The sequence below is a fragment of the Equus caballus genome, chromosome 2, assembly GCF_041296265.1.
Source record: "Equus caballus isolate H_3958 breed thoroughbred chromosome 2, TB-T2T, whole genome shotgun sequence".
Lineage (NCBI taxonomy): Eukaryota > Metazoa > Chordata > Mammalia > Perissodactyla > Equidae > Equus > Equus caballus.
In genome coordinates, this window is record NC_091685.1 from 42,007,172 (window position 1) to 42,028,713 (window position 21,542).

The 21,542-nt window shown below is 52.1% G+C and overlaps 1 protein-coding gene across 1 annotated transcript; it reads left to right on the top strand.

Moving 5' to 3' along the window:
* Window positions 1-2,837: 2,837 nt before the first annotated feature.
* Window positions 2,838-20,387, top strand: GPR157 (G protein-coupled receptor 157). Its single transcript, XM_023635848.2, has 4 exons — window positions 2,838-3,399; window positions 14,848-15,061; window positions 19,079-19,273; window positions 19,734-20,387. The coding sequence occupies exons 1-4, from the start codon at window positions 3,017-3,019 to the stop codon at window positions 19,947-19,949; spliced, it is 1,008 nt and encodes a 335-aa protein (XP_023491616.1). The 5' UTR covers window positions 2,838-3,016; the 3' UTR covers window positions 19,950-20,387.
* Window positions 20,388-21,542: the final 1,155 nt, after the last annotated feature.

Sequence of the window (21,542 nt, forward strand, 5' to 3'; positions counted from 1 at the left end):
ATGTTAAGCAAAAAATAGAAGACACAAAGGGAACATAGAGTATGATTCCATTTATATAAAATTCAGTGACAGGCAAACTGTAGTATTTTGTTTAGGGATGAATGCATGAATGGTTAAAGAAAGAAAGAAAGAAAGAAAATGACTGAAAGGGAAGAAAAAGAGGTTTAGGGAGAGGCTTCTGGTGTGCTGGTAATGTTATATTTCTTGCTCTGGATGAGTATTTGCTTTATAATTATTTATTAAATTGTGCATTTGTATTTTAGGCTTTCTGCAGAATGCCTATTCCACAATACAATTATTTTAAAAGTTAGACACAAAAAGATAATCTACACCTATGATAACCTTTGCCTTTTATGAATCAAATGCAAAATCAAATCTAATGTAGACTGAAAACTACAAAACATCATTGAAAGAAAGTAAGGACGACCTAAATGCATGGAAAGACATCCCATGTACATGGACAAGAAGATTTAGTATTATTGAGATAGCATCATTCCCCCAATTTATCTACGGAGTCAGTGCAATCCCCAGTAAAATCCCAGCTGGCCTTTTTCTTCAGAAATGGACAAGGTGATCCTCAAACTGATACGGAATTGCAAGGGGCCCCAAACGGCGAAACAATATTGAAAAAGAAAAACAGCGTTGGAGAATTCACACTTCCTCACGTCAAAACGTACTACAAACGACAGTAACCAAAACAGTGTGGTAGTGGCAAGAAAGAAAACATAGGATTAAATCTTCATGAGCTTGGATTACACAATGGTTTCTTAGATATGACACCAAAAGCACAGCAACCAAAGTAAAAAAAATAGGTAATTTGGACATCGTCAAAATAAAAACTTTTGTGCGTCAAAGTACACTATCAAGAGAGTGAAAAGATAACCCACAGAATGGGAAAAAAAATTTTTTTTGTTCCCCCCTTTTCTTTATTCTTTTCCTTCTTTTTTTTTTTTTTTGAGGAAGATTAGCCCTGAGCTAACTGCTGCCAATCCTCCTCTTTTTGCTGCTGTGCCCATCTTCCTCTATTTTATATGTGGGACGCCTACCACAGCATGGCTTGCCAAGTGGTACCATGTCCCCACCCGGGATCTGAACTGGCAAATCCTGGGCTGCCGAAGCAGAATGGGCGCACTTAACCGCTGCACCACCAGGCCAGCCCCTGGAAAAAATTTTCATAAACCATATATCTGATAAGATTCTAGTATCCAAAATATATAAAAAACTCCTACAACTCAATAACAAAAGGACAACTCAGTTAAAAAATAGGCAAGAGAATTGAATAGACCTTTCTTCAAAGCATATATGTCAGTGGCCAATAAGCACGTGACAAGATGTTCCATATCATTATCAGAGAAATGGAGATCAAAACCTCAATGAGGCACCACTTCACATCCACTAGGATGGCTAGAATCAGAAAGACAGATAATAAAGTGTTAGGAGACTGTGGAGAAGTGGGAACCCTAATACATTGCTGTAGTAACACAAAATGGTGCAGCCACTTTGGAAAACAGTCTGGCAGTTTCACCCAAAATTAAACACAAGAGTAACTACGTGACCCAGCAGTTCCACTTCTAGGTATAGACCCAAGAGAACCGAAAACACGTCCACACAAAAACTTGTACATGAATGTTCATAGCAGCATTCTTCATAATAGCCAAAGTGTGGGAACAACTCAAATGTCCTCCAACTGGTGAATGGAAAAACAAATGTGGTATATCCATACATGGAATATTATTCGGCCATAAAAAGAAATGAAATTCTGATACATGCTACAATGTGGACGAACCTCCAAAACATGCCGAGTGAAAGAAGTCAGTCACAAAAGACCACCTGTTGTCTGATTGCGTCTATGTGAACTGTCCAGAAGAGGCAAATCTGTAGACACGGAAGGTGGATTCGTGGTTGCCAAAAGCTGGGGGGAAGGAGAAACGGGGAGGGACTGCTAACTGGCTTCCTTTTGGGGGTGATGCAGATGTGGAATTAGTCGATGATGGTGAGATAAGCTTGTGAGTATACTAAAACCCACTGAATTGTACACTTAAAAGGGCCAATTTTATGGTACATAAATTATATTTCAATTAAAGAAATATGAAACTTTCAAAAAAGAAAAAAATTGGGGAATTAATGTTTCATTTTTTAAAAATCACACCTAATAAGTTTAATTTTAAAAAAGTGTGCTCTTCGTAAAGAAAATTGGAAACACCCACTTCCCAAAGTAACCACCCCCGCCCCTGGTACTACAGCTTAAGGAAGCAGGCTTACACTCTAGAGTGCTTTTGTTACCAGTGGAAATAATGCCTCCATCCCTCACCCAACATACACATACACACATACACACCGCACACGCCCCGCGCACAAGCTGGCTGAAAGGAAAGAAGGTAATATTAGCCCTAAAAATGCCAGTCCTTCCCTCTCCAGGACGAGATGTCCTGGCCATCTGGAAAGAACAGGGGTAGCCCCGGGCGGAGTAGAGGGGAGGGGTGAGGAAGGAGGGCGGGGCTGCAGACGGGTCACGGTGGCTACAGGGTGCAGAGTGCACGGCATGGGGCGCGTGGGCGCGAGGGCGGGGCTCGGGGCTGCGGACAGGGCGTGAGAGCCTCGGGGTGGAGAATGGAGGGCGTGGGAGTGGGGCGGGGCGTGGGGGCGCGTGGGCGAGGCTCGGGGCGGGGCCCGGGGCCGTAGACGAGACGCGTGGGCCATGGGGAGGAGCGTGGAGGGCATGGGCGGGGCGTGGGGCGCGTGGGCGGGGCCCGCGGTGGCGGCGGGGACGTGGGGGTCTCGGGGTGGAGCGGGGCGGGCGCAGGGGCGTGGCTTGGTGGCGTGGGCGGGGCGTGGAGCCGGGCCCGGGAGCAGCGGCGGGCGGCGGGGCCGCGGGCCCTGTGGGGCCGGCACGCGGGCGGGGCGGGCGTCAGTACGCGAGCCGCGGTCGAGTCGGTGCCCAGACGGCGGCGGCCGCACGAGCGGCTCGGCCTCTGCTCTCGGCGCCCGCGCGCCCCGGCCCCGGCGCCGTCCGGCCATGCCGTCGCCCGCGCCGCCCACCGAGCTGGTGCCGTCGGAGCGCGCCGTGGTGCTGCTGTCGTGCGCGCTCTCCGCGCTCGGCTCGGGCCTGCTGGTGGCCACGCACGCCCTGTGGCCCGACCTGCGCAGCCAGGCGCGGCGCCTGCTGCTCTTCCTGTCGCTGGCCGACCTGCTCTCGGCCGCCTCCTACTTCTACGGGGTGCTGCAAGACTTCTCGGGCCCCTCGTGGGACTGCGTGCTGCAGGGTGCGCTCTCCACCTTCGCCAACACCAGCTCCTTCTTCTGGACGGTGGCCATCGCCCTCTACCTGTACCTCAGCATCGTCCACGCCGCGCGTGGGCCCCGGGCCGGCCGCCTGCTCTGGGCCTTCCACATCGTCAGGTGAGTGGTGGCCTCGCTGCTTTCCCTCGAGCCCTCCTGAGTCCCGTCTGGGCCCTGCCTGCTGCCCCTGTGGCCCTCACGCCCCTCTGGCGCCCGCGTCTTGGTCGGACCCCTGGCTGGGCGGCAGGCGGGCAGTGTCTGCTCCTGCCCGAGGGCAGCCCTGGGCCAGAGGGAAGATGCTAGACTTTTCCGGGAGGTGGTCCTGTTTTGAGCATCACCGCAGAGGACACCCTTTTGTGGCTGCCCCAGCCCGAACCTCAGCGAGGTGGGCGCCTCAGCGCAGCTCCTTGGAGGATGGGCCAGAGCTTGCCCATCAGAGCCCAGCCCTGAGAGAGCTGGCGAGGACACTCTGGGCCCTTAGTTTCCTACTTACTGCGCTCTGGCCGTCTCTGCTGCCCATGGGGAGAAGCGCCTGGTTCTCAGGCTGGGAGATGAGTTAGGTGGCTGCCCCAGGCTGGAGGGCAGGCGGCTCCCTATCGCATGCCCCCACCCCCATCCCATGCTACAGCAGAGGTGGTGCGTGTGGCCGCTCCCAGGCTGCCAGTCCGTCCAGGTCTCTGCCAAATGCAGTGCCTCAGCTGTAAAATCTACAAAGGACTGTCTTCTGTTTTTTTTTTTAATCTTTGCCCCTCTCTAGACCTTAGGCCCCAGTCTGTTCTTATCTCTGTTCTAGGTGATCTTGACTTTTAGAATTCAGCATCTCTGAAGTTGAGGTCGGTGGCAGAGGCTGCTTGGAAGACGGCCGCCAGCTGCCTGGAGTCTCTGAGAGCAGAGACTCCTTCCTCAGCTGAGGAAGAGGGTTGCGTCTTTCCTGGTGTAATTTCAAGACTGGAACATCTGTTAGTGTCCTGTGCTGAACCCGAGGCTTATAGGGTGAATCTTATAGGGCTTGTTTCCTCTTGTGCCTCCCTGCAGTGAGAGCACCAAATGCTGCCAATTATAGGTCCTCTCTGTTAAATACTTGAGTGCTTTCCAGGGGACTGAGGACAGTCAGCACTTTGGTGGAGACAGGTCACCTGGGTATCACAACAGTTAGGTCACAAGCCTGCGAGAGTCACTTGACCTCCAGGTCTCAGAACTGTTGGATGGAGGCCAGCTGGTCCCTGGAAAACTAAGGGGCCTGCTTCTCAGCTGTTCAGGTCGAAGTTTTTGCAAGGAGCCCTTTGAACGGTGTCTCAGACGCTGCTGAGACCACAGAGAGCAGGCTGCCGGTCCTCCCCTGCAGCATCCCGCTTGACCTCTGTCGGGGCGTTTCAGAGACCCCGTCTTTGGCAGGCTGGTGGGCTGTGGGTGGGGAGCGTGTACCGCAGAGTTCATGTGTGCTGGAGAAGGAGCCCAAGACTTTCTTTGCAAGAATCTCTTCTCTTTTCCCTCACTTTCTTAAAGATACTGAATACCATATAGTTTTTAAGTGATAAAGAGAACCTGGTGCAGCTCCTATAGAAAAGACAAATTTCCCAAGAGACCTGAGAGGGAGTTCTTTCTGTTCACTTCTAGGGCTGTATTCTGTGATGTTTAGGAAAGGTCTCCTATGAAAGTCTGGCCATAAAAAAGCAAATTGTTCGTCTTGTCTGTTGAATGTGATGCACCTGCCTCTTAAAAGAAAATTACCTGAATCCAAGCTAGAAAGGGACTTGGATAATTCATTCCCTTTGAGAAGTTAGCACTCATGGCTGTGCTAGTCCAAGAGAATTGGTAAAACCTGTCTAGCAGGTTCATCTGATAACCTAGATCCTCCCAGACTATATTGCTAATGACCTTGTTAAGGGCTCTCCAGCGTCTTTCTCTGAAGTATTAGTTCATTGTTGCTGAAGGATCTGGTTGGTGTGAGAAGTCTCATCTTCAGACGCGGGCTGCAGCCATCGGCTTGTTAACCATTTCAGACTACTGATAACCAGTACTCTTCTTCAAACCTTCCAGTCTTGGAAAGTGTTTTAAGTATTTAAACAAAAGGTTATCTCTATTCTGTAAAGAGTTTTTATGAATTGATTATTTAAAAAACCCGATAGATATCCTGATAAATGGACAAAGGACACATTCAGACAAAATAGTGCAAGCAGTTGATAAATATATATGGGAAAAAGTTTAGCCCCATTAATACTCAAAATGATACAAGTTATAACAACAAGGTACCATTTTGTCATTAATTTAGAAGAAAACAATAATAAGGCAGAATACTAAACGTGAAGAATGCCAATGAAACTGGTATTTTCCTACATTATTATTGGTAGTGTAAATTGGAATAATCCATGTAGAAAGTATTTGGTTCATACCCCTTGATCCATTAATCCTATTTATAGGGCCCTAGTCTGAGGAGATAATCCATAATGCACGCCAGGCTGTGTGTACACAGGAGTTTGTGTGGCACTGTATTCCTGGCGAGAATTTGAAAGCAACCTCAACATCCACAAAATAGGGGAACAGTAAGTTATAGACTACGCCTCACCCGGAAATGTGTAGCCATTAGATACTGGCTGTGAACTCCAAAAGTCATATTTTAAATGGTACGGTACAATGTTAAGTGAAAAAAGCATCTGTAAAACAATGCAACTGTGTAGGACAGGAGGCTGGAGAGAACGCACCAGTCACACAAGTTCCCAGAAAGTGCCTGCTGGGCCCCTGAGGGCTCCCTCGAAATGCACACATGGTTCCCTTTACAGAAAGATGTTTTTTTTTTTCCCCTAGAGAAGGAGGGCAGCTTAGACTTTATCCTCAGGGAAACTGTATTTATTTCATCACGAGCTGCCTCTGGCTCCTGAGGTCTTGCTGAGGCACATTCCTTAGCTCATTGATCACCAGAAACCCAAGGGAATGGGCAGGACGTGACCCTCAGATGAGACTTGACCCTCAGATGAGACTTGCCCGAGGCCACATAGCCAAGCAGGAGCGTCAGCCTTAGAATTTCAAGGTCAGTCCTCCTTTTATGATTCCGTCTTGTCTCTTGGCCTTGACAATAATTTTTTAAATTGAGATAAAATTCAATAGAGATTTATTTTTAACTTTCCAGATTTCGCCCATTATTAACATTTTATCATGTGAGCTTTCTCCTCTCCAGTTATTTTTTCTGGACCCATTTAAGCGCAAATTGCAGACCTGATGCCCTCAGACCCGTAAATCCTTTAGTATGTATCCTCAGAAGTCTCTTACGGAACCACATACACGTTCCAAAAGCAGGAGGTTAGCTTGGAACCCTGCTGTTACCTGAGTGTGGACGTCATTGCGGCTTGTCAGTCTTCCCACAACGTCCCCGACAGCAAAGAAAGATCTTGGCTTATGGGTTGACTTAGTCTTCATGTCTCCTTCTTCAGCCCGGAACAGCTCTCCCGTCTTTCTTCGTGTTTCATAGCGTTGATGTTTCTGAAGAGTGCAGCCTGTTGTTTGTAGAATGTGCCTCTGCTGGGCTCGTGTGATGCTTCCTCGTGAGTGGATTCAGGTTCCGCGCCTCTGGCAGGAATCTCGCAGAAGCGTGTTCGTCTCCTCGCTTCCTCCCGGTTTGTGTCGTTACTGGTGATGTTGAGGTGGGTGGGCTGGTTAAGGCGTTATCTGCCAGTTCTCCACTGCAGTTACTATTTTTCCTTTTGCAATTGCTACATATCTTGTTGAGAGAAATAGCCTGTTACTCTTTGAACTTCCACCCAAGTGTTCAGCATCACTGAGTCTGACAGTATTCTGACCTGAATTTCCTGGTGGTGGCTGCCTTTTTAAGGTTGTGTGAGAATATTCGGTGTCCCACCCTGTATCCTGGCTGTTGAGGCAGCAAGATGCAGAGGCCCCATATTTGACACTGATGTGGATGTGCTCCTGGCCATCTGTTTACAATACTCACCTAAGAAGGTGCTGAGAAGCCCGGGGCCCAGAGCTGCTGTGGGTGGGGTCAGTTCCCTTCTAGTAACATAAGCCAACTTGGCGTGAAACCATCCCTGTGCCCCTGGGGGAGGTGACCTGCCTTTCAAAAGCAGTGACAGCCGCTCTTCCCCCGCGAGCTGGTGGGCTCCTTCGGAGGGAATACGGGGCAGGGTCATGAACCATCCTACCCCACCTGCACACCCCGGGCCACCACTGTGCCTCGCATCAGCCAGCGTGTCCTGTGAGCACGGGGGGGCGGGCTGGGCTTCATCATCTTGCCTTATCTCCCCAGAAGTAAGGGTCCTGCCAAACTGGCCACCTCAGGCAGTCTTAGGATTTCCTTCAGCTCTGCTGAAGTGGGCGTGGGCATGACCCCTGGCAGGGATGGGCCCTGTGCCCCGGCCCACGTGCCCACCCACTCTCTGGAGTTTGCTTGGGGGTTCCTGAGGAAGAAGGAGTCTGTGGCATCTCAGGTCCACCCTGCTGTGGGGAGTGGGAACTTCCCGCGCAGAGAAAAGGGGAACTGTGGCCTTGAAAGAGAAGGTCATCTGCGCCCTCTCCTCAGAAACCAGCTCACCGTGGGGCCCCGTGACAAGGCTGCAGGCAGAGCTCTCTGAATGAGGGAGGGACGCAGTAGCTGCATGAACAGCACCCCACGTTGGTCAGTGCTCCCCAACATAACAAGAGCTGAAGATAATGAACAAACGTTTTGTTTGTTCCCCGCAAAAAGTTTCCAGAGGACGCCGCTGCGGGGTTGGTTCTGTGCGTCTGTGCACTTGTGGGAAGCTGACTGCAGCACCGGGGCCCGAGAGCAGAGGCTGCCCCTTAACCCTTCTGCCAAGGCGAGGTCAGGTCCTGCCCGTGCTCACCGGGGCCCCTTTGGCCCGGCCCCAGGTGGGCTCTGAGTGCTGCAGTGGCTCCTTGGTGCCCCCAGAACCAGGGCTGCAGAGAGGGCCGCTCAGGTTTCTGTGTATAAAAGTGCCTTTGGACACCCCCCTTCTGTGGCCAGAGCTGCAGAGTGACCTCGTGGTGGCCTGGCCAGTGGCCGAATCCCTGCAGTCCTCCCACGTCCTGCCCCGCACCTAACAATAGGTGCCCTTTGTTCCGGGAGAAGGCTCCAGTGGCCGCAGCCTTGTGACGCCTTGCACCAGGCCTGCTCGCTGCAGCTGCCCCCTCCAGGCCCGCTCTGTCCTGCTCCCCAGAGCTTTCTAAATGGGCACATTGTTGCCTGATGGTTTGTTCTCAGAGCATTTTTTGAGTTACGTTCACACTCAAGGTCTTCCATAGGCCGCACGCAGACCAGGCACTGCTGTCCGGCCAGCAGGAGAAGGAGGAGACCCCTTTGTTTCCTTCCCAGCAGGTGCCAGTCTCCCCCCACAAAGATCTGTGGGAAGGGTGAGGTTTGGGGTGAGGGAACGGTGCAGGAATCCAACAGTGGGAGCAAACGACCGAGCAGAGCCTGCGGCCCTGGGAGCAGTGGGGAAGGGCATCCCGTCAGTGCGTGAGGTGGACGTGGCTCTCATCACCGTGGGCGTCCCCCTCCCTGGCTCTGGTGGGAGAGGTTTCAGAAGATTCCCGGTTGGGCAGAGCTGGGAATTCTGAGGGAAACCCACAGCATTGCTGTTCTGGGCACAGGCAACCTGCTTGCGGTCATCTGACAAATGCCAGGGAATTCAGGGTCAGAGATGGCGCACTCGCGTCCTCGCTCCTCCTGTGGTATTTGTAGTTCCCCTTCTCTGGAGGAGATTAAAAAGAAAAAGGATGCTGGCTTCCAAGAAGAGCTAAGCGTGTGACAAGTCTGAATGGCTCTTGGTTAGTTTACCCTCCCCGAGCTGGCTGAGGGTCCCTGCCAGCTCTGCCAGTCTGGTGAGGTGGGGGAGGACATTTCCCCTTCATCCTGTTGCTTCTGGGAGGGGGTCCCCAGGAGCTGGGATGCGACCCCTTTTCCGGAGCATGTCTCTCCCCGCAGTGTGTAGAAAGCCTCTGTAGTTTTCTCGGGCTGCCCTAACAAAGTACCATAGACCGAGCAGCTTAAACAACAGAAATCGATTTTTCTCACAGCCCAGGAAGCTGCAAGTCCGACATCAAGGTGCGGGCAGGGTGGTTTCTTCTGAGTCCTCTCTTCTTGGCATGTAGATGGCCATTTACACCTTGTGTCTTCACATGTTCATCCCTCTGTGTGTGTCTGTATCCTAATTTCCTCCTCTTATAAGGACACCAGTCAAACTGGATTAGGGCCACCCTAAAGGCCTTATTTTACCTGAATCACCTCTTTATTATTTATTTATTTATTTTTTTGGGGTGAGGAAAATTGGCCCTGAACTAACATCTGTGCCCATCTTCCTCTTTTTGCTTGAGGAAGATTGTCGCTGCGCTAACATGTATGCCAGTCTTCCTCTATTTTGTATGTGGGACGCCGCCACAGCGTGGCTTGATAAGCAGTGTGTAGGTCCGCACCCAGGATCTGAACCTGCGAACCACTCTGCCACCGGCCCAGCTCCTTAATCACGTCTTTAAAAGCCCTGTCTCCAAATCCAGTCACATTCTGAGGTGCTGGGGGTCAGGACTTCAACATATGAATTTTGGGGGGACAAGCTTAGCCTGTAGAGCCTCCAAGGGGGGAGAAAGCCAACTTGGAATCTGGTCTCAGTTTGCAAGCAAAACCACGTGGGAGCTGGGCTTGGGCACCTCAGGGAGAAGCTGTTGGTGCCCCTCCAAGTGGGGGACTCTGCTCAGAGTGTGGTCTTCAGGCTCCCTCCAGCTAGGTGACCCCAACCCTGCTTTTCCTCAACCTCAGGGTCATAGGTTTGGAGAGAAGGGGCCGTATCGGTGGCCTGCTTTAGTCATGTCCCTCCCGCTGTGCCTTTCATAGCATCCCCTGCACGTGGTCATGAGGCTTCTCCCGGGAACCTCCCCGTTCAGCCCTCGGTTTTAGGATTGAGCAGGACACCCTGCCTTTTCCTCCAGCCATCTAACCGGTTCCTTCTCCACTGGCAGGACCTCGTCAAGAGTCTTTAAACATTTGAGCTTAGCTTAAGGCCCCACATCTCCTTACATGCCAGGCTCTGGTGCCAACTTCACAATCTCAGGTTTGGTTTTTTTGGGTGGAGGGGGTCATGTTAGCTTACAACATTGTGTAAATTTCAGATGTGCGTCACTCTCTTTCAGGTTCTAGAGAGACTGCATTGTGTTCACCACCAACAGTCCAGTTTTTATCCATCACCATACACATGTGCCCCTTTACCACTTTTGTCCTCCCCCCGCCCCTTTCTTCTCTGATAATCCCTAATCTGTTCTCCTTCTCTGTGTGTTTGTTTATCTTCCACATGAGCGCAGTCATACAGTACTTGTCTTTCTCTGTCTGACTTATTTCGCTCAGCCTAATACCCTCAAGGTCCATCCATGGTGTTGCAAATGACACAACTTTGTCTTTTTTAGGGCTGAGTAGTTTTCCACATAATCTCAGGTTTAGGCTGTGGGTCACAGGCAGCCACACAGAGGCAGGACAGTTCACTGGCCGTTCTGAACTGCCCACATCTGGACATCAGGGTGCCCCCTCTGACCACATGAGTTTCTTGGTCACAATCAACTAAGGCCTTTGGTCTTTTTCACATTTGCTGTTATTAAGCTGTATCTTATTTGTTCTGATTTTGTTTATGTTTGGTTGATGGCTTCTTTTGGAGGGATAAAAAACTGTTACATGATACATGTCAGAAATTGGAAGTATACATTTCTGGAAAGCAGGAATTATGTCACACAGGTGCCTTCCAGATTCATACTGCCAGGGTGGCCACTAGACCAGAGAACAGCTCGGCTTATCTGAGGTTGCCAAAAGTACCTACCTACCTTCTCCTCATTCTATAGATCAGAACCTGGGGGTCTTCAGCTCCCTATTCTTGTCCTCTTTCCAGCAGTGTCCTGGAGCCAGCTTGTGAGACCGGATTGTTAAATTTCAGGGCATTTTATGAGCTGATTGTTAAGTATAACCATTGATAAAAAATTAAATTATATAAACTTACAGTTAAATAAATTATATTAAAAACAAAAGTAATAAAAATACTCAAAACTCATTGTGTCCTAATTATTTTACTATTATCTCTGCCCTTGAGGTTATTTCATCTACTGTGTCTCTGTGATGGAAATACTATTTGATGTTGTGGTGCTGTGCATCTGTCCCCAACTGCGTGTGTTGGAGGCTTGAAATTAGCCATGGTGGGAATATTTACACCGTAGAAATGGGCAAACACTACAAATCAGGGCTTGATTCCTCGTTTTGTTGATTGTAGAGCAGACGTCAGCAGACTCTTCCTGTAAAGGACCAGATAGTTACGTATTTTCGGCTTTGCAGGCCTTGTGTTCTCAGTTGTAACTGCTCAGCTCTGCTGCTGTAGCTTGAAAGCAGCCACAGACAACGTGCAAATGAGCAAGTGTGGCTGTGTTGCAATGAAACTTGATTTAAAAAAACAGACCTTAGGAGGGGCTGGCCCCATGGCTGAGTAGTTAAAGTTCTGCGCGTCCTGCTTCAGCAGCCCGGGTTTGCGAGTTCTGATCCTGGGCACAGACGTACTCCACTCATCAGCCATGCTGTGGAGGCATCCCACATGCAAAGTAGAGGAAGATTGGCACAGATGTTAGCTCAGGGCGAATCTTCCTCACAAAAAAAAAGCAGACCTTGGGCCAGATTTGGCCCGAGGACTATAGTTTGCTGGACCCCTGGTTAGATTTAAGAAAGTGATGGAGAAAATGTTAATAGTAAAGGTTAAAAGTGTTACTTGTCTCTGAACTTAAGCCAAGGTGGCAGCCATAGGGGTGAGCAGTAAGCCTGGTATTTAAGGGGGAGGTGATGACACGTTCCATGGAGCCCCCCCAAAAAAAGAAATATTCTTCCAGTGTTGGAAAATTATTATCTGATCCTGCAAAGAAGTTGCACGTCACTATCGAACCGTTGCATCTCCAGCATTCGTCTTGTCCCCTGTGTCTTCCTTATTTCACTTTCATCTTACTTGTTAAGGAAAATGAAAATATCACCCAACCTCATGTCATAGAACTTCTCTCATTTGCTAATTGCAACCACAGATTGGCTGCAGATGCCAAAGTTCAGCAAGAATCAGCAAAAGCATTCTGTGAGAATTAATTGGCTGTGTGGAATTTACGAGTACTATGCATTTTATTATTATTTACAAATTCAGTGCTTCTCATCCTTTATATCAGTACAATTTGTAATCAACTTGGAGGCGTGTGTAGACATACATACACATTTTTTCTGGAGAGCCGGTTGTTAAACATTACCAGCACACCACGACCCGTATCCGGGAGTTACGAGTCTGGTTGAGCCTGCTCTGTGGGATTGTTAGACGGTCCCTCCCACTCCAGTCCCACCGGTTCCCTGATATTGTCTCCTCTTACCCCCTCCTGCTTGAATACCTCCCCAACACCCCTGCCATCCTGTGCGTATGTTCAGTGACTCTGATTGAACAAACCCACGTTGTTAATTCTTTCAAAGCCTATTTGGTCTTTGTTCTGGCTATTTCCCAGCACAGAGGCCTTCCTCTCGCCACGCCTTGCCCGTTCCTGCCTTCCAGCCTGAATGGGAGTCCTCAACTCCAGTCCAGCCTCCTTCAGGGGGACAGTCCCCACACACTGCTTTTCTCCTTCCTAAAATTTCTTGGAGGACTCCTGTAAACCATAAGGTAATGAGAAAACGTATACCCTCAGGATTGCAGTTTTGCCACTTTAAGAGCCTTCATCTGCTTTTTAACAGTGTCCTTGCAGTGAAAATTTCAGGAGTGAATAGGGAAAGCTGTTGCAGTCTCAGGGTGGCTCAGACTTCATTCCTTCGCTCGGCAGGCCGCCACCATGTGCCAGGCACTGTTCTGGATGCTGAGATAGAGCAGAGCGCCCACATGGCCTCGCCCTGGCGGAGCTTATAGCTGTGACGTACATTGTCCTAAACTCCCGGGGTGGCGTGAGTTTTAAAACGGTCATCTTTTATTATGACAAGACGGTTTGACACAAATATATGTTAACTTACCCGATAGATAACTTCGGCTAGAACAAGCGTGTAAAATGGACACACTCCCGAGTGTAACGTGGTCCCTTTCTCATAACTCTAGCTTTTGTGGAGTTTTTGCCCCTTCTGTGGCTCTGTGACTTTGGGGAGGACATGCTGCCTCTGCCTCCCAGCTGTTAGGGGAGAGGATGCTGAGGGAAAAGGAGTTCACTTTCTCCCTTTATCGCCATCCCACCCCCGCATCCTGCACAGCCCTGCAGCCCTGGGAGAAACAGCATTTCTCCTGGCCTTGCTTTGCCAACGGACTGAGCTGTGGCTGTGGTCTGTACTCTACGACTGTCTTCACAAAGAGCCGAAATCCCTTACACAGAACCCTCCAAGGACAGTTTCTGAACTAAATATTTACTGATGACACTGTCCTGCTTACATACTGCTTGTCCTCCGGGTGACTGACCTAGGACATAAGCCCACGTGTCCTGTTCCTGGGGGCAGAAACTGCATGGGCCTCACGCACACCTGGCGCCTGCACCACAGTCCCAAATCGTGGGACCGCAGGACACAGCTCACTAACAACAGGGTTCATAGGTACTGACATGCCCAGTCCTGAGCACTGGACATACACTATTCTCCTAACGACCTACAATAATGCTCTGCTATAGACACTGTTGTCACCCCTACTTTGCAGAGAAAAACAGTGATCTCTTGAGGCCAAGTGGGAGACAGCCGAGATGTGGACCCACCCCATGCATCACAGTCCAAGCTTTTCATCACTCTGCTGTGCCGCCACGGAGCTTGTGTGTGTCCTCCTGAGCGATTTAAAATGCTTTGCAAGGAGACTGGGCAGAGATGACTAGGAGGGGCCTGGGGCTCAGCCCGAATCATGGCTGGTTTGCTGTCGGGGTAAACTCTAGAAAAGTTAGGCCCTGAGGGAGGGCCCTGCCCTGGGCTTTGTGCTTTGAAGGGCCCCCTTTGACCCTTGCCAGGGGACACCCCTTTCCCCTAGAGCAAGGAGGCCTTAGGACCAAGGAGATGTGTCCAGTCAAAGCCCATGTTCTGTCTCCTAGATCCTGTTGCAGGTACACAGGATCCTGGAATTCCCCGCCCAGACAACCCCAAGCCACCATTGTGTGCACCCCTAGACCTAGGCTGCTGGCCACGGGGACTGGCTGACTGCAGGGGTGTGTGGATGAGACATGGACGCGTAGCTGGTGTTTGCTCACTGGTGCACAGGCCCCTAGGGGCAGGAAGGAGTGGCTCTCCATGCCACAGCATCCTAGCACCAGCCTCCAAGGAGCCCGGGGATGCTGAACCCCGCCTCTGGGCATTGGGAGGGCGTGTCTGTCCAGGCAGGAGGCCAGGACATCCCCTGTGCCCTCTCACCTGGGCTCCGCGGGGCTGGCGTGGGCTTGGTGGGGCTGGCGTGGGGGATTTAAGGACTCTGCCCCTCTTTCTCCAGGGACACTGTCTGATCCAGGCCTTGGACAGCACCGCTCTCCTTTTCCGCAGGGCGTCGCAGTCAGTGCACCCTTTCCTCGCTTTGCTGGGTGTTGGGACCTGACCTCACGACCTCCTGTTTGCTCGTTGTTCCTCAGCTGGGGAGTTCCGCTGGCCATCACCGTGGCAGCTGTCGCTCTAAAGAAGATCGGCTACGATGCCTCGGACGTGTCCGTGGGCTGGTGCTGGATCGACCTGGAGGCGGAGGACTACATCCTGTGGATGCTGCTCACCGGGAAGCTGTGGGAGATGCTGGCCTACGTCACGCTGCCCGTGCTCTACCTGCTCATCAGGAAGCACATAAACAGAGCGGTAGGTGCACGGCCGCCCCGGGGCCCTGGCCCGAAGCTCTGTGTGGCCGCTGTGCCTGGCGTGCCGGCCTCGGGGTCGGCCACCTTAGGCTGCGACTCTGGGGGCAGAACTAGTAACAGGCCAGAGTGATGGAGCGTTTGCTGTGCGTCAGGCACCGTCCCGTACGCTGAATGACACGCCTCGTGGGGGGTCTGGTTTAATTCCGCAGCCCTGTCGGGGGTGGGTCCTGTTGCTCCTCCGCTGGTGGATGAGGAAGCGGGGACTCGGAGGGGCTCCCCGAACTCCCGCAGCTCCTGAGGAGGGAGCTGCTGTGCAATCAGGGAGGCTGCGCGCTCAGCCTGCGTCCCGGCCGCGGCCCTCTGCTGCCCCCTCCTGGACAGACCGCCGCGGGTGCTCCGCCTTGAGAGGCATTTAGATGAAAGATGAGCAGGTCCCAGTAAGAACAGACTGGATGCTGCTGGGAGGGGAGGGCGGGGCGTTTCATAATCAGTGATACCAGTCACTCTCCTCATCGTCCTTGGTGATTAAAATTATATCCTAAGTGGAGACTTTTCGGGCTCGTAGGAATTCATAAATCAATAGGCTGGGCTGGCCAGAAATTCTAGGAAGGAATGGTTTTCCTCTGACAGTCTGGCCAGATTTATTCTTGTTCTTAACTACAGTTATGCAAATATAGAGTATGGGCTTCCCCCTAGCTACAACTGCCACAAACAAGCCTCAGGTTAACCCATCCGTGGACCCACTGGGTCATTTAGTCAACACATTTGTATCGAGCATCTGCTACGCGTGACAGCTCTGTGTGGCAGTGGGAGTTTATAGCAAGAACTCAGACATGGACCAGTGGCTGGAGCAGTCAGGCAAGTTCACAGAAAAGCTCTGAAGACGGGCTTCAAGCTCACTTGCAGGGTGGCTGGGGCGGTGCCCTGAGTTTTCAAGGCCGAGACTGTGGGAGAGAGTGTCCTCGTGTTTCGGGGCGTACCGTTGGTTCAGCAGCCATTTCCCCACCCCTCCTCGCAGCTGTCTGTGACACCTCATCCCCGCCCTGTACTCCCATCTGTGTCTTCTGAGTCGAGACTTCTGGTTCCCTTTCTACTGAGAAATTCAACTAATCCTCACCCCTCCCTGCTCCCCCACCTTCTGACTCAGCTGGAGTTATTGACATAGATGCCCCCAGGACTTACCCATTGGTCTGAGTCCTCTTTGTCTGCCTGTGGTCTTTTGGTTGGTCTCTGCCAGGGCACCTGGCTCACCTCCTCCTCTTTCTGCTGCCCTGGGAAGTTCTGAGTCCCTGGTGAAGGCTCCCAGCAGCTCCACCCGGCTCTGCCCAGGACGCCCCTCTGCAGCTGCCCTTCTGTGTGTCTGTCTGCTTCCGTGTCCTTGTGTAGTCGGGCAGGAAGCCTGGGTCCTCTCTCGCAACTCTGCAAATGTTACCAGAAAAAAGGAAGAAGGGTGGGCAGGGAATGAGGACAGTGTAGGGGAGGAAGAAGCTTTCCTCTACCCACTGGGTCCTTCTCCTGGGCTATGAATTAAGTTGACATGAGACAGAATAACAGGAGAGAATCAAACAAAGCTATAACATGTATGCATGGGAGACACTCAGGAAAACTGAGCAACTTGCCAAAATGGTGAAGGCTCTCATCGTAAATACCATCTTCAGCTAAAGACAGAGGAGGGTGGTGCGGGTAGTGGTTTGGGGCTTCACAGGGGAGGAAGACAATTCGCACGGAGATGGGGAAGCAGATGTTTGGCAGACAGAACTTTGGTACAAACAGACCCTCCCGGCCTGCCATACCCAGAGTTGTCTATGGTGCTGGCTTGTCCTGGGGACAGGCCTTTTATCTTAAATTCTTTTAGGCAGTTCAGGGGATGGGTGTCCAAGTTTCTTTCAGAGTCTTTTGTTCTTAAAAATAATCAAGGCAAGGGGCTAGCCCTGTGGCCGAGTGGTTAAGTTCGCGCGCTCCGCTGCAGGCGGCCCAGTGTTTCGTTGGTTCGAATCCTGGGCGCGGACATGGCACTGCTCATCAAACCACGCTGAGGCAGCGTCCCACATGCCACAACTAGAAGGCCCCACAACGAAGAATACACAACTATGTACTGGGGGGCTTTGGGGAGAAAAAGGAAAAATAAAATCTTTAAAAAATAATAATAACAATCAAGGCAAAAGACAGAGAAAGACAAGCTCTGTAAGACTCCATTCATAGGTGGTAGTTAACATATGGACAAAGAGAACTGATCGGTGGTTCCCAGGGGAAAGTGGGGGTGGGGGGAGGGCACTAGGGGTGAAGTGGTGTACCTACAACATGACTAACAATGATGTACAACTGTAATTTCACTAGGTTGTTAACTATCATAATCTTAATTAAAAAAAATAATCAAGGCAAAGCAAAGAGACACATTTTTGGGGTGGCCAATTCTGATGCCCCACAACGGTGCTCCCTGTGTCTGGCTTGAAAGGAGAGCTGAAACTGAAGGAGCCAGAGCAGGCTGCGCTCTGCGGAGGGGCAGCCCGGCAGCCCAAGCTGGCGCCCAGCTCCCCACTCTGCCCCCATGGCCCCGGCTGGGTTCCGGATGGGTGCTGGGCACGCAGCTCTCTGGGCTGCTGCTGAAGGCTCTGGGGAGGAGGCAGGTGCTCTGAGCAGATGAGTTGCACAGCTTGGGTGCCCAGAGATACCAAGGTGTGTGGCTTCTCCCCTGCCCTGGGCCTTCAGCGTCCCTGACACAGGACCAGGCTCAAAAACGTATCTTTGTTATGTCGTTTCACCTATTTTTACAAACTCAGTTGTGATCTGGGAGTGGAGCCTCCCCCTTCCTCTCACTGAAGGGCATTCCCAGGGGCAGGGAAGCCAAAACTGGTGCCTGCCCACCTTTTCTTTCTGTTCCAGCTTTGAATGGTGCCTCTCCTGTGGGGGAGGCTGGCCAGGGACACAGCAGGTCTTTTCCCTGGGGAGCTTGTGCTCTGTAGGGGGAGGGTGGTAATAAGCCATAGGCCTGATAAACAAGGATGAATGCTGTCTAGGAAGGAGGATGATTAGAGCAAAGAAAAACAGACGGGAATAAAGAGCTGGATATGGGATGGGACTACGTGGGAAATACCTTTGCAGTTTACCTTGGGTTGTCAAGATAGGCTTTATTCTGAAGGCGACATTGGAGCAAGGACTTGAAGAGGGTGAAGGAGTGAGCTACATAGATTCATGGAGAAGAGCGCTCCACAGAGGGACCAGCTTGTGCAAAGGCCCTGGGGTGGCGTGTGCCTGGCATGTTTGGGGCATAATGAGGAGGCCTGTGTAGCGAGAGTAGAGTAAACAAGGAGGAAGACTGTAGGAATGAGGTCAGAGCTGACTGGGGTTGGGGACATTGTAAGGAATGGTGAAGGGGGAGCCACCGAAAGCTTTGAGTGGAAGACTGGCTTGATCCGACTTAGGTTTTCCAGGAGCTGCGCTGCTTCTGTGCTGAGAATAAGACTGTAGTGGGGAGGGGCTTGGGTGGTAAGGGGGATGGAGGGAGACCCGCTAAGAGGCAGTAACAATTCCCCAGAGAGGTGGTGATGGTGCTTGGTCCAAGCTCGTGACGGCGGTGATGGACAGGGCTTCCAGATTCTGGATCTCTCTTGACGGTAGAGCCCGGAGGACTTGCCTGTGGATGCGACGTGGACTGTAGCAAAAAGGGGAATCAGAGGCGACTCCCAAGTTTTTGGCCTGGGCAGCTGGAGGGCTGGCGTTGCCATCAGCTCAGATGGGGAAGCGCGCAGGAGGCTTGGGGGTCGAGATCGGGCGATCCGTTTTCACCATGAGAAATTTCAGATGTGTTTTGGACGTCCGTGTGGAGATGTGGAGCAGACACGGATGGAGGAGATGGGAGTTCAGGAAGAGGGTCCAGGCTAGAGATGGGAACCCGGGACTCCAGCGTCCAGGTCGGAAGGCGCTGCACAGCTCACTTCTTCCGTCTGCAGCTAGTTTGAGTCCTGGGAAGACAGGCAGCCCGTTTTGCTCATATCTGTTCTCCGTGTTCCCTGCACAGCACGAGGCGCTCTCTGAGTACCGGCCCATCGTCTCCGAGGCGCACCAGCTTCAGCGCCACACCTCCGTGGCCGATAAGAAGCTGGTCCTCATCCCGCTCATCTTCATTTTCCTCCGGGTCTGGAGCACCGTGCGATTCGTCCTGACCCTCTGTGGCTCCCCAGCGGTGCGGACGCCGGTGCTGGTCGTCCTGCATGTAGGTCTGCCCTCCTTAGCCCTTGCTGTCCCGGTGGCAGAGTCAGATCCCTTCCCCCAGCGGAGTGAGCGCATCCCAACTGGGGATCCACTCGGCTCCACTGTCCCTTCCTCCCTACCCAAGACAGGGAGCCTTGAGGAGAGAAGGTGGGTCGCTGTGGCTCCAGCACCACCCAGGACATTGGGGTGCTGTCTGGTGGCCTAGGAGTAGCCCCAGGGGAGTTGACTAATCCTGGGTCCTTCCCAACTTGGAAGACCTAGAGACAGGTCTGGGCCAGGCCTGCAAGTTCAGGCCTGCCCAGAGCTCTGCCATAGGCCCACGTGGCCAAGGTCATTGCAGACCAGGCTCAAGGGGTGGAGGACAAGGCTCTGGGGTCCGCAGCACTTCCCAGCCTCCTTGTGTGTGTTGGTAGGAGCCACACCAGCCCTTGCACCCATGCCTCTTCTTTTCTCCCTCACAGGGTATCGGGAACACGTTTCAGGGAGGCGCCAACTGCATCATGTTCGTCCTCTGCACCCGTGCCGTCCGGACCCGGCTCTTCTCTCTCTGCTGCTTCTGCTGCTCCCCGCAGCCTTCTGCCACGAGCCCGGCTGGCCCTCCCAAGGCTCCTGCATCATCCAAGCCGGGGCAACCTCAGGGCCCCACACGGACCCCAGACGAACTTCCAAGCACCTGAGCTCTTCCCTTCCTAGTTCTGTGCATGGGTACTGCCTACCTGGGGACAGGTGGTCTCTGAGTCCCTGCTGCAGGGAGCAGGGTGGCCGTCCACTGCACTGAGAGCCGTCCACTGTGGAAGCTCTGGACGCCTGCGGGGTCAGCCGCTCTCAGCTTCTCCTACCTCCTTCACCCTCAGGCGGCGTGTCTGCCCACACCGCGTCCCGCTGCCCTCAGGGGTGTCTGTCTGCGTGAGGTCGGCACTGAGATTCAGGGAAACCAGCGGCCTGTGGTCACTGCCACATTGCCTCGTGGTCCAGGAGTCACTGGCCTCTTGACCACACAGCACTGTTTACAATTAAGGGACCCACCGCCGTGGGAAAAGCACGAAGAGATATGTACACTGTGCCCCCATCCTGAATAAAATGTCGGGGTACCAGAGATGTGTCCCCCACCCAGACAGCGTGCAGCAGATTCTTGCTTTGTCAGGGTGTGGAGATTCCCCGGAGAGCCCGGCTTTTCTTAGGTGGCTTTGCTGGTCACTCCAAGAGCCAGTGTGCTTTAACCAGGTGGAAGGTTCTGTCTGGGTTTTCTGGTGACCGCCGTGAGCACAGCCCAACACAGCTGCTCAGGGCCGCCGGGCTCCGTGGGGCCTCCGGATTCCCTCTGTGGGCTGCCAGCCCTCAATGGAGATGGTGTTTGAGTTTCAAGGCCAGGCCAGTCAGTTAAGGTACACGTTCCCTCCTCCATGGCAAGGCTGGAGCGAGGACAAGAGGCCACTGCAGGGACTCCCCCGGACGCCCCACTGTCTCTTGGGTCTGTGCGTGTCAAGACTGAAACGAGGGTGAGGGGAGGGCATCTGCTCATTCACAGCCTAGTTTCATTTTTATAGGAAAGGTGACCAGGGAGTTAGTGAATGGTCCAAACACCAAGTCCTCCCTTGAAGGGGAAGGTGTGGGGAGTAGGGACACATGCGTCGTGGGGTGATTATTTACATTTAAAAGAGATTTGAAATAAGCATCTCCATCTCTGTATTCTATGGCCCTCCCACCAGTACTTTCCTCTTATTGCAGAAAACAGTTTCTCTGTTATGTCACAGAAGCCACTGGCTGAGAATGGAAGGTGTAAAGGTCACTGCGGGAGCCTGGGGAGGAAAAGCTCAACTGTTCCCCACAGCTGTCCCTCTGTGGGACTCCGTAAGGACTCTGCAAACTGAAATGATTCTCAGAACCAGTGAAAACGGTTCTGAGTTGAAACCAAAGGCAACCATCCTGTTGATTCCTGTTTTACTCTCAAAAGCAAAATCTGTAACAGGAAGAGAATCTGAAAGGAATAGTCATCTACAGAACTAGGTCCAAAATGCTCATTTTTGGTTCCTGTTAAAAAAAGGATTCTTTATGAAAATCAACAGGAGGTGAACATCCCCTTAGGATTCGAAGAAAGCTCTGGGCTGCCCCACAGAAAGCTCCTTGTCAGTAAAGCAGTCTCTTTACAGAAACAGCCTCTGTTAGGGGAATCTTGGGTTCTCCTAAAGATGTTACAGGGGATCGTGGGCACGTAGCTGGTAAAGACCCTCACGTTAGCTTCTAGAATGGAGCAAAAATTCAGGAAGTTG

What these genes read in the sequence shown, in the direction of transcription:
- GPR157 (XM_023635848.2), top strand. Translation starts at nt 3,017, where the DNA reads ATGCCGTCGCCCGCGCCGCCCACCGAGCTGGTGCCGTCGGAGCGCGCC. An exon ending in TGGGCCTTCCACATCGTCAG is followed by an intron (nt 3,400 to 14,847) that starts GTGAGTGGTGGC and finishes GTTGTTCCTCAG; the next exon opens with CTGGGGAGTTCCGCTGGCCA. An exon ending in CGGTGCTGGTCGTCCTGCAT is followed by an intron (nt 19,274 to 19,733) that starts GTAGGTCTGCCC and finishes TCTCCCTCACAG; the next exon opens with GGTATCGGGAACACGTTTCA.